General features: G+C 44.8%; 2 protein-coding genes across 11 annotated transcripts in view; one reads left to right on the top strand and one right to left on the bottom strand.

Moving 5' to 3' along the window:
- The window catches only part of STX8 (syntaxin 8), a 691,269-nt gene that overhangs the window by 376,426 nt on the left and 302,395 nt on the right, over positions 1 to 12,448 (bottom strand). The window contains exon 1 of one of the 10 annotated variants that reach the window (XM_050765475.1): positions 8,533 to 8,536. The exons of 5 other annotated variants lie outside the window; for them this stretch is intronic. The gene's annotated coding sequence lies outside the window, so the exon portion shown is untranslated. Of the gene's footprint in view, positions 1 to 7,760; positions 7,765 to 8,292; positions 8,297 to 8,369; positions 8,374 to 8,504; positions 8,509 to 8,532; positions 8,537 to 12,448 lie in introns of those variants that run through there. 4 more of the 10 variants (XM_050765476.1, XM_050765474.1, XM_050765477.1 and 1 more) reach the window with 4 other exon arrangements.
- Positions 1 to 12,448, top strand: part of CFAP52 (cilia and flagella associated protein 52) — a 71,302-nt gene that overhangs the window by 46,668 nt on the left and 12,186 nt on the right. Inside the window, exon 9 of the mRNA XM_050765319.1 lies at positions 6,895 to 7,043. Within this exon, the coding sequence (XP_050621276.1) occupies positions 6,895 to 7,043 (149 nt within the window). The remainder of the gene's footprint in view (positions 1 to 6,894; positions 7,044 to 12,448) is intronic.

The raw sequence follows: 12,448 nt of genomic DNA, 5'->3' as shown, positions 1-12,448 counted from the left end.
TAAATAAACTGGACATGTTGGTGGCACTGCCTCTAATCTTAGCTACTCGGGAGGCTAAGGTGGGAAGAAGTTTGAGGCTACCATGAGCTACAATCACACCAGTGCATGCCAGCCTGAGTGACAGAGTGAGACCCTGTTTCTATTAAAAAACAAAACAAAACAAAACAAAACAAAAAGCAAGAAGAAGAAGATGAAAAGAAAAAAGAAAGAAAGAAAATTTGGTCTCTGCTTACCTGAAAATATGTTTGTTTTACCCTCAAACTTGAATAATAGTTTGGTGCAGTATAAAAAGAATTTTAATGGAGTTTGTGTTAAAGTATAACATATATGCAAAATACATAAATCATAAATAAGCACCTCAGTGACTTACCACACCTATATGACTATCACCCTGGTAAAGCAATAGAACATTTTTATCATCCCCCAAACACCCCTTCCAATCACTACTCTCACCCTCCTACTTAATCACTACCTGAAGTTCTAGTCTCATAAATTAGTTTTACCTGCTTTTGAACTTTATGTAAATAGAATATTTCAATATATACTTTGGAGATATTTTTTCTTCTCTGTGGAAGCTTTTAATGTAGTTAGTGTCATACAGATCTTCTCCTTATTGATTTTTAGTCCACTTTTATCAGTTACTGAGAAAAATGTTAAAATCTCAAGCAACAAATATAGAGTTTCACCTTTATTTCTCACAGTTTTTGTTTTGCATATCTTAAAGCTCTATTATTAGGTGTTGTTAATTATTTATTATATCTTTCTGCTGTATTGACATTTTTATTAAAGTGTTCCTCTTTGTCTCTAGTAATTCTCTTTGATTAGAAGTATGTTTGTATAATTTTAATCTACTCATTACAGCTTTCTTATGCTTACTCTTAGCAGGATAAATCTTTTTTTAACCCTTTTATTTTTTCCATGTGTCTTTATATTTAAAGTACATCTCTTAAAAAACAGCATATACTTGGTTTTTACTTCTCTATCCAGTCTGATAATCTCTGCTTTTATTTGGAACGTTTAATCCATTTACATTTAATGTAATCTTTCATACATTTGTATTAAATCTTTTTACAAACTGCATAAAACTTCATCAATGCAATATTATAATTTTTGCTTTAAAGAATCATAAACATTTTCAGGAAATTAAGAGAAGAAAACTTTTAAAATGTCTTGTGTGCTTACTTACATATTTGACTATTTCTGATGGTCTTCATTCTTATATATCTAAGCTGCCATCTGTTATCTTTTCCCCCTCTAAAGAACTTTGTTTAGCATTTAAAAAAAAAAAAAGAAAAAAAGAGAGAGACAGGGTTTCACTCTGTTGCCCAGGATGGAGTGAAGTGACTATTCACAAGCATGATCATTGCACACTGCAGCCTAAACACCTGGTCTCAAGTGATCTCCTGCCTCAGCCTCCTGAGTAGCTGGGACTACAGGTGCATGCCATTTTGCCTGGCTCATTTAACATCTTTTAAAAGTATAAGCCTCTGGTGAAGCATTATCTCAGTTTTTATTTATCTGGAAACATTTTTTTAGATTTTATTTTTGAAGAAAGTTTCACTGGTTACAGAATTCTTGCCCAATTGTTTTCTATTTATTCATTAGTTTGAATACATCATTCCAGACTTTCTAATGAGAAGTCATTCTCTATTCTTAGGATTTTCCTCTTTGTAATATGTAATTTTTCTGCTTACTTTTCAAGATTTTTTCTTTGCTTTTGTCTTTCATCAGTTTGACTGTGATCTCTCTTTCTCTTTGTGTTTATCCTTCTTAGGATTTGTTAAACTTTTTGAATCTATAAGCTGATATTTAGCTGATATATAAGCTGAGACAGAGTGAAACCCTGTCTCTCTCTCTCTCTTTTTTTTTTTTTAATGCTGAACAAAGTTCTTTAGGAGGGGAAAAGATAACAGATGGCAACTTAGATATATAAAAATGAAGACCATCAGAAATTCCTTCAGAATTTTCACCTTTTCTCACTTCTGTTCCCCTGAGATTCAAATTATCTGTGTTTAGTTTTAGGCTGTTCATTTTTCTTCAGTTTTTTAAATCTCTTTTTAAAATTATGTAATCTCTATTAAATCTACCTTCCAGTTTACAGACTTTTTTTTTTTTACCGTCTCTAATCTGTCATTGAGTCCACCTAGTCAATTTATTTTAGTTATTGTACTTCTTACCTATAGAAAAATATATTATTGCTATAAGGTATATAATTATAATATTACATATATAGTTTCTAATTCTCTGTTCAGATTACCTATCTGTTCACTTATTGATATGACAGTTTCCTTTAATATTTTGAATATATTTTTAAATAGCTGCTTTAAAGTTTTTGTCTGCTAATCTTACACCTGGGTCTACTTGGAGTCAGTTGCTTCTGACTGCCTTTTTTTCTGAGTCACATTTTCCTATTTGTTTGCATGTTTGATAATTTTTTTGTTGAAAACTCAGTATTATATAGAATACACTATAGCAAGTCTGTTCTCTGAGGATTGTTGGCATGGACTCAAACTGCAAATTTTGCCTCCCCATAGTATGCATCAGCTGATATTCTCGTGACTTCCCACTGCTGCTTTTTTAGCCTGGCCTTGGGTTCTTCTGTGGGCTTGCATTATCTGGCAGTCACCCAGGGGTTTATGCAGAGATGAAGCTCATCCTTTCCATGATTTCCTTTCTTTTAGTGACTTCTCCCCATTTTCCAAATATTATGCTAACCTCAAGCTGTGTCACTTGAAGCCTGCAAGGTTCAGCTTCCTGCCATCCAAGCTGAGCTCATTTGGGGAATGTATTTAATTAAAAAGGCAAACAAACAGAAAACAAAAAATCTCTGAGATTGACCCCATGTAGCTGTCTTTAAAAGTAGAGTCCTTAAAAAAAACAATAATAATAATAATAAAAAAAACCAGTAGAATCCTCTCTCGTCTCTGCCTGCTTGTTCTTTCTCTTGGTATTCCCCCCAATACATGTATAATTTAGCTACCCAACAGAGATTTGGGCAGTGTTTATAACCAGAATTTACATCTTATTCTTGTGGTTCTCTTGCCAATAGGACATTCCCCCTTTAAATTCCAGCTGATTTTCTAGCCCTTAACTCTGATCTGTAGCATTGTTAGCTGTGAAGGCTATGGTTTTTCTGCCACCTTTTTCTACAGCCACCATAGCTGTGGGGGTTAGAGGCTCCCACATGTGAGAAAGCCACACACTAACAATTCTAAACCCTTACCAGTTGGTTGCACTCTTAGAAGAGCAAACTCTTCTTGATTTCTATCTAATTTTAGAGGTTTTTAGTGTCATTAAGATTTTTGTCATTGTTTTTAATTCATCCAGTTTTTCTAATTGTTATTTGTGAGAAAATGTGTGTGACCAGTTCAGTGCTCCAGTCTTACAAGATGTACTCTCTGCTTATGCTTTTGAGCTCAGTTTTTCTCTACAGGTCTTATCTGTCTGATTTCTATTTATCCACAATGTTCCTGACCTATGTGATGATACTCTTTCCTACTTTCCTGTACTGTTAAGGGCAAAATTATGTACATCTATAGCTACATCTATATATATAAATATCTTCATTTCATGGGATTTTAGGTGGGAGAGAGGGAGCACATGGGCCTGGTATCGCATCATGATCCAATCAATTGGGTTCTTTCTGGAACTTAACCTCTCAGACCCTAAACTAAGAACAATCTACCGCTTGAATGGTTCAGTTTTGAACTAGGCTTGACTGCTGAGGAAGTGGATAGGCCATCAAGGGTAGAGAGTTTGGAAGAAAGTTCTTTTATTTTTTTGAGATGGAGTTTCTTTCTTGTTGCCCAGGCTGGAGTGCAATGGCATGATCTCGGCTCACTGCGACCCCCGCCTACTGGGTTCAAGCTATTCTCCTGCCTCAGCCTTCCAAGTAGCTGGGACTACAGGTGCATACCACCACGACCAGCTAATGTTTATATTTTTAGTAGAGACAGGGTTTCACCATCTTGGCCAAGCTGGTCTCAAACTCTTGACCTCGGGTGCTCCACTCACCTTGGCCCTCCCAAGGTGCTGGTATTACAGGTGTGAGCCAGCGTGCCTGGCCCGGAATGTTCTTTAGGGGGCATTCATTTCATGATATTTGATTTTCATGAGTGGCCCGTGAGTACACCTCCTTAAGAGCTTACTTCCCTCGAAGGAGGAGCTCATTCACTGAAGGCATTATCTAATATAAATGCCTCTAATTTTAAATAAATATTAACATTCTAATGTTGACTTGATTTATGTTAATCAAGATTTCTAGCAAGAAGCCCCATCACATCTGCTGTCTCATTCCAGCACTTACTCTTCTAAGTAGTCCATCATCATAACTTTAACACTGAGCCCCAACATTAAATGTGTGGAAGGGATCCACTTATTTTTTCTTTTAATTCTAAAGTGAGTAGGTCTTAAAATAAGAGAAAAGGACTCTTTTTTGAAATGTGTTCATGAAAAAATGTAGGCATTGCTTGACAGGTACTGAAACCTAAAAATTAGCTTCAGTCTCCACAGAGACAAGCTAGAAATTTATACTTATAAACCAACTGGACTTTATTTTGCCCCAATATTATTCCTTCTTCTTATTCAAATTGGAATAATCTGTAATCTTTTGACATATTGGCAATTTACATTGTATTTACAGGTTGCCTTTTTTTTTTTTTTTTTTTTTTTTTTTTGAGGCGGAGTCTCGCTCTGTCGCCCAGGCTGGAGTGCAGTGGCGCGATCTTCGCTCACTGCAAGCTCCGCCTCCCGGGTTCCCGCCATTCTCCTGCCTCAGCCTCCCGAGTAGCTGGGACTACAGGCGCCGCCACCACGCCCGGCTAATTTTTTTGTATTTTTAGTGGAGACGGGGTTTCATTGTGTTAGCCAGGATGGTCTCGATCTCCTGACCTCGTGATCCGCCCGTCTCGGCCTCCCAAAGTGCTGGGATTACAGGCTTGAGCCACCGCGCCCGGCCTTTTTTTTTTTTTTTTTTTTTTTTTTTTTTTTTTAGCTTGACAGACCAAGGAAGGGTTTTGGGTTATCTGCAAACATGAATTCTGGCACCTCTGTCTTTTTCTTTTTGAAGATTTTAATAAGATTGTCTACTTGGCTGGGCACAGTGGCTCACGCCTGTAACCCCAGCACTTTGGGAGGCCGAGGCGGGTGGATCACCTGAGGTCAGGAGTTTGAGACTAGCCTGGCCAACATGGTGAAACCCCATCTCTACTAAAAATACAAAAAACTAGCCGGGCGAGGTGGCGGGCGCCTGTAGTCCCAGCTACTCGGGAGGCTGAGGCAGGAGAATGGCGTAAATCCGGGAGGCGGAGCTTGCAGTGATCTGAGATCCGGCCACTGCACTCCAGCCCGGACGACAGAGCCAGACTCCGTCTCAAAAAAAAAAAAAAAAAAAAATACAAAAAATAGGCTGGACATGGTGGCACATGCCTGTAATCCCAACTACTCGGGAGGCTGAGGTAGGAGAATTGCTTGAACATAGGAGGGGGAGTGAGCCGAGACTGGAACATTGCGCTCCAGCCCAGGCCACAGAGCGAGACTCCATCTCAAAAATAAATAAATAAATAAATAAATAAATAAATAAATAAAAAGATTGTCTACTTTACAGGAAAAGGTTTCTTTATTCTCTTTTAATACAAGTAATCCAAGGGCGTATTTATCTCAAGAAATGTTAGAGCTGTCTACTTATCTCCAAACTCAGGTAATATCCATTAAATATGTACAGCTTTTTGTTTGTCGATTATACCTCAATAAAGTGGTTTTTATTTTATTTCATTTTATTTTTAGAGGCAAGTTCTCTTGTCTCACTCTGTCATCCAGGCTGGAGTGCAGTGGCATGATCATAGCTCAATGCAGTCTCTAACCCCTGGGCTCAAGAGATCTTCCTTCCTTAGCCTCACAAGAAGCTAGGACCACAGGCATGAATCCACTACACCCAACTAATTTTTATATATTTTTATTTTTTGTGTGAAGGGAGGGTCTCACTACGTTGCTCAGGCTGGTCTTGAACTCCTGGCCTCAAGTGATGGGATCCTCCCTTCTTGGCCTCCCAAAGTGCTGGGATGACAGGTGCGAGCCACCACATTGGGCCTAAATAAAGTAGTTTTATAAAAAGACAAATGTTACTTACTATCCTCCAGTCTACCAAGACTTTGTGAGAATTTTAAATCAGTTTATTCTTTTTGAGTAACTTTGTCTCAAGCCTTCCTAAAGAGAAAGGACTACAAAAGATGGTCCACAGGTGATTAGAGGGCATTACATACCATTTTATATATGATGTGTCAAATGGTCTGTAAGACAATCATTAAGCCTTCAGATAATAAAAGGCATCCTTCTCTATATTCTTTTTTTTTTTCTTTTTTTTTTTTTTGAGATGGAGCCTGGCTCTGTTGCCCAGGCTGGAGTGCAGTGGCCCAATCTCGGCTCACTGCAACCTCTGCCTCCCAGGTTCAAGCGATTCTCCTGCCTCAGCCTCCTGAGTAGCTGGGATTACAGGCATGTGCCACCATGCCCGGCTAATTTTTGTATTTTTAGTAGAGAGGGTTTCACCATGTTGGCCAGGCTGGTCTCAAACTCCTGACCTCAGGTGATCCACCAGCCTTGGCCTCCCAAAGTGCTAGGATGACAGGCATGAGCCACTGTGCCTGGCCAAGTAGACAATTTTATTAAAATTTTGAAAAAGAAAAAGACAATGGTGCCAGAATTCATGTTTGCAGATCACCCAAAACCCTTCTTTGGTCTGTCAAGCCCCCTAGGTCTCCCAAAATGCTGGGATTACAGGTTTGAGCCACTGCACCCAGCCTTTCCCTATATTTTTGTGAAACACATTTTGGTGTCAAATATGCATGTGGGAAACTGCGTCTTTTGTGGTTGCATCTCTTGATGGCTTCCTTGCAGTGGCACTGCTGAGCTATTTGCAACCTGTGCCAAGAAGGACATCAGGGTGTGGCACACATCATCCAACAGGGAGCTACTGCGGATCACCGTGCCCAACATGACCTGCCACGGCATCGACTTCATGAGGGACGGCAAGAGCATCATTTCAGGTAAGGTCCACATGTCAAGATCTGGCTCGGGGCTCCAGCTGCGGTTTGGATTCTTGTCACTCTCCTCCCATACTAGTCTCTACGCGTGGATAACCTAGAACAGCCTCCCACTGTCCACCCCCTTCTTGCTTCTAATCTAGCCTCTCTTTGGAGTTTCCTTCCAGCTGAGAGACTTTCTGAGCTAGGAAGGACCAAATAGCAATTTCTCTTCTCCCACATTGCTGCATATAGCGTGTATCTTTCTCTCTAGTAGGAAGATTTAGAAATTCAATTTTGAAAAGGATTCTGTGGCCTCAGTGAGGACAGGGCCCCCCATGTGAGGACCCCTTTTGTTGTGTAAGAGATAAAAACCTGACTCAAACGAAGTGATGCTTCAACGGGAATTTATTTTTAACTCGATTTATTATTTTATGCCAAAGTCATTTAGCATAAATTATAGGCAGCATGATATTCCACCTCTAAAGACTTCAGCATGTATCTCTAAAAATATTTTCCTTTAAAACAGTAATTTCTTAGTATTGTCTTATGCTGAATCTATCTGCAAATCTCCCCAGTGCTCAGAAAGTACATATGCCGCTGCACATCAATGAAAAGTTCAGTGGATCTTTAGGGACAGCTATTAAAATGGTGACACCAGGAGCCCATCTCTCTCTCTCCCTCCCTCCCTCCCTTCCTCCCTCCTTTCCTTCTTCCCCCTTCCTCCCTCCCTCCCTTCTTCCCCCCCTTCCTCCCTCCCTTCCTTCTTCCCCCCTCCCTCCCTCCCTCCCTCCCTTCCTTCCTCCCTCCCTCCCTCCCTCTCTCCCTCCCTCCCCCTCTCTCCCCCCCTCCCTCCCTTCCTCCCTCCCTTCCTTCTTCCCCCCTTCCTCCATCCCTTTCCTTCTTCCCCCCTTCCTCCCTCCCTTCCTTCTTCCCCCTTCCTCCCTCCCTTCCTTCTTCCCCCCTTCCTCCCTCCCTTCCTTCTTCCCCCCTTCCTCCCTCCCTCCCTCCCTTCCTCCCTCTCTCCCTCCCCTCCTCCCGCTCTTCCTCCCTCCCTTCCTTCTTCCCCCTTCCTCCCTCCCTTCCTTCTTCCCCCCTTCCTCACTCCCTCCCTCCCTCCCTCCCTCCCTCTTTCCTCCCTCCCTTCCTTCTTCCCCCCTTCCTCCCTCCCTTCCTTTAGGGACAGCTATTAAAATGGTGACACCAGGAGCCCATCTCCCTCTCTCCCTCCCTCCCTCTCTTCCTCCCTCTCTTCCTCCCTCCCTTCCTTCTTCCCCCCCTTCCTCCCTCCCTCCCTTCTTCCCCCCTTCCTCCCTCTCTCCCCCTCCCTCCCTCCCTCCCTCCCTTCTTCCCCCCCCTTCCTCCTCCTCCCTTCCTTCTTCCCCCCTTCCTCCCTCCCTCCCTCCCTTCCTTCCTCCCTCCCTTCCTTCTTCCCCCCTTCCTCCCTCCCTTCCTTCTTCCCCCTTCCTCCCTCCCTTCCTTCTTCCCCCCCTTCCTCCCTCCCTTCCTTCTTCCCCCCCTTCCTCACTCCCTCCCTCCCTTCCTCCCTCTCTCCCTCCCTCCCGCTCTTCCTCCCTCCCTTCCTTCTTCCCCCCCTCCCTCCCTCCCTTCCTTCTTCCCCCCTTCCTCACTCCCTCCCTCCCTTCCTCCCTCTCTCCCTCCCTCCCTCTCTTCCTCCCTCCCTTCCTTCTTCCCCCCTTCCTTCCTTCTTCCCCCCTTCCTCACTCCCTCCCTCCCTTCCTCCCTCTCTCCCTCCCTCCCTCCCTCTCTTCCTCCCTCCCTTCCTTCTTCCCCCCTTCCTCCCTCCCTTCCTTCTTCCCCCTTCCTCACTCCCTCCCTCCCTTCCTCCCTCTCTCCCTCCCTCCCTCTCTTCCTCCCTCCCTTCCTTCTTCCCCCTTTCTCCCTCCCTTCCTTCCTCTCTCCCTCCCTCCCTCTCTTCCTCCCTCCCTTCCTTCTTCCCCCCTTCCTCACTCCCTTCCTCCCTTCCTCTCTCTCTCTCTTTCTTTATTTTTTTTGAGATGGAGTTTCACCCTTGTTGCCCAAACTGGAGTGCCATGGCACGATCTCGGCTCACTGCAACCTCTGCCTCCCGAGTTCAAGCGATTCTGCTGCCTCAGCCTTCCGAGTAGCTGGGATTACAGGCGTGCACCACCACGACCGGCTAATTTTTTTGTATTTTTAGTAGAAATGGGGTTTCGCCATGTTGACCAAGCTGGTCTTGAACTCCTGGCCTCAGGTGATCCACCCACCTCGGCTTCCCAAAGTGCTGGGATTACAAGCGTGAGCCACCGCGCCCGGCCCTCACCATTCTTTTCTTGGCCCTGTCTCCTCCTTGTTAGCGTCCCTACCCCACCCTGCGCATGTCTTCTCCACATGGTGCCGCCAGGAGCTCTGGGCTTACCTTACATCTAGAGCGAAGGCAGCTCAGGACAGAAATCTTGGAGTCCTCACTGCCTCCCCTTTCTCTCTTATGCCCACATCCACATCTCCTGATGACGCTCATTTCAAAGTACATCCAAGGTCCGTCACTCCTCATTATCTCCCGGCTTATCTTAGCCACCAGCATCTCTCCCCTAGATTGCTCTGGTACCTTCCTACCAGGTCTCCTCGCTTCTCTTCTCACCCAGCATACTTTCCCGCAGTCTGTTCTCAACATAGAAGCCAGAAGCCAGAGGTCTGTTTTAAAAGGTAAATCAGGGCCGGGCGCGGTGGCTCACGCCTGTAATCCCAGCACTTTGGGAGGCCGAGGCGGGCGGATCATGAGGTCAGGAGATCGAGACCATCTTGGCAAACACGGTGAAATCCCCTCTCTACTAACCGGGCGTGGTGGCGGGCACCTGTAGTCCCAGCTACTCGGGAGGCTGAGGCAGGAGAATGGCGTGAACCCGGGAGGCGGAGCTTGCAGTGAGCCGAGATCGCACCACTGCACTCCAGCCTGGGCGACAGAGCGAGACTCCGTCTCAAAAAAAAAAAAAAAAGTAAGTCAGGGCCTGGCGCGGTGGCTCACGCCTGTAATCCCAGCACTTTGGAGGCCGAGGTGGGAGCCACCGCACCTGGACCTGATTTACATAGCTAGGATTACAGGCATGCGCCACCACGCCCAGCTAATTTTTGTAATTTTGTTTGTTTGTTTGTTTGTTTGTTTGACACGGAGTCTCGCTTTGCTGCCCAGGCTGGAGTGCAGTTGTGTGATCTCGGCTCACTGCGAGCTCCGCCTCCCGGGTTCGCGCCATTCTCCTGCCTCAGCCTCCCGAGTAGCTGGGACTACAGGCGCCCGCCAGCACACCCGGCTAGTTTTTTGGTATTTTTAGTAGAGATGGGGTTTCACCATGTTAGCCAGGATCGTCTGGATCTCCTGACCTCCTGATCTGCCCTCCTCGGCCTCCCAAAGTGCTGGGATTACAGGCATGAGCCACCGTGCCCGGCCCGATTTTTACAATTTTTTTGAGTAGAGATGGGGTTTCGCCTGTGGTCAGGAGTTCGAGAACAGCCTGACCAATTTGGTGAAACCCCATCTCTACTAAAAACACAAAAATTAGCCGGGTGTGGTGGTGGACACCTGTAGTCCCAGCTACCTGGAAGGCTGAGAAAGGAGAGTTTCTCGAACCCTGGAGGTGGAGGTTGCAGTGAGCCGAGATTGCACCACTGCACTCCAGCCTGGGTAACAGAGGCAGACTCTATCTCAAAGAAAAAAAAAAGAAAGAAACAAAACATAAGTCAAAATATGCCATATTTAGGGCTCAAAAGTCTTTTACCCTCTAAGAGTAAATAACAAGTTCCCCCTGTCACCTGCGAGGCTCCCTGTGACTTCACTTTGACCTTCCCCTTCTTACCTGGAGCTCTTCCTCTTATTCTCACCCCTTCTAGCCATACTTTCTTCTTGCAGTTCCTCAAACACACTGGGCCTAGATAGAGCCTTTGCTCTGACTCTTATATCTGCCTGAAATATTCTTTCCCCAGATATCCCCATGGCTCACTCCCTCATCCCCTCACTTCCTCAAATCTTTGCTGAATGGGATCTACCTTTAGCATTCTATTTTAAATTGCTAAGGTCAAGAGGTGGCATTAAAGCTTATGAGAGGGTGCCAGCCACATGAAGATCTGGGGGGAAAACATTCCAGGCAGAGGGAACAGCAAGTACAAAGGCCCTGAGGTGGGAGATCACTTGGCATATTTGAGGAATAGCAAGAGGGCCAGTGTGTCTGGGGCTTAGTGGGTAGTTGGTCTAAGGGTTCAGGGAGAGCTAGTAAAAGAAGTTAAAAGAGATGAGTTTGGGGGGGGTGGGTGCAAATACTAGTTACCGTGGAGGATAAAGGAATTTGGATTGGATTTTAATTCTAAATGCAGTGGGCAAATGTTTTGGAAGGGTTTGTTTGTTTGTTTGTTTGTTTGAGATGGAGTCATGCTCTGTTGCCCAGGCCGGGAGTGCAGTGGTGCAATATCGGTTCACTGCAACCTCCAGCCTTCCAGGTTCAAGTGATTCTCCTGCCTCAGCCTCCTGAGTAGCTGGGATTACAGGCATGCTGCCACCAGGCCTAGCTAATTTTTGTAAATTTTTTAGTAGAGATGGAGTCTTGCCATGTTGACCAGGCTGGTCTCCAACTGCTGTCCTCAAGTGATCCACCTGTCTTGGCCTCCCAAAGTGCTGGGATTACAGGTGTGAGCCACTGCGCCCAGCTCCCACTTTTTTATTTTTATTTTTGTTGAGACAGGGTCTCGCTCTGTTGCCCAGGCTGGAGTGCAGTGGTGGACTCTTGACTCACTGCAACCTCTACCTGCCAGGTTTAAGCAATCCTCCCACTTTAGCCTCCTGAGTAGCTGGGACTATAGGTGCACGCCACCATGCCTGGCAATTTTTTTTTTTTTTTTTTTATTTTTTGTAGAGACTGGGTCTTGACATGTCCTCCAGGCTGGTCTTGAGCTCCTAGACTCAAGCAATCCACCTACCTTGGCCTCCCAAAGTGCAAAGTGTTGGGATTATAGACATGAGCCTTTTTTTTTTTTTTTTTTTTTTTTTTTTGAATAAAAAAGGAAGTTCTTGAATGGGCGCAGTGGCTCATGCCTGTAATCCCAGCACTTTGGGAGGCCGAGGCAGATGGATCACGAGGTCAGGAGATCGAGACCGTCCTGTTCAACATGGTGAAACCCCGTCTCTACTAAAAATACAAAAATTAGCTGGGCATGGTGGCACGCACATGTAGTCCCAGCTACTCGGGAGGCTGAGGCAGGAGAATTGCTTGAACCCGGGAGGCGGAGCTTGCAGTGAGCCAAGATCATGCCACTGCACTCCAGCCTGGGTGACAGAGTGAGACTCCTTCTCAAAAAAAAAAAAAAGGAAGTTCTTGATCAAGAAAGTGACATGATTTTTAAAAGGTGGTTGTAAGCAAGAGTGGAAGCAAGCATAAGCTGTTATCATAATCCAGGAGAAA

This window comes from Macaca thibetana, chromosome 16 (genome assembly GCF_024542745.1).
Source record: "Macaca thibetana thibetana isolate TM-01 chromosome 16, ASM2454274v1, whole genome shotgun sequence".
Classification (NCBI taxonomy): Eukaryota; Metazoa; Chordata; class Mammalia; order Primates; family Cercopithecidae; genus Macaca; species Macaca thibetana.
Note: the sequence above shows the minus strand (reverse complement) of the source record. Positions and strands in the feature narration are given on the sequence as shown.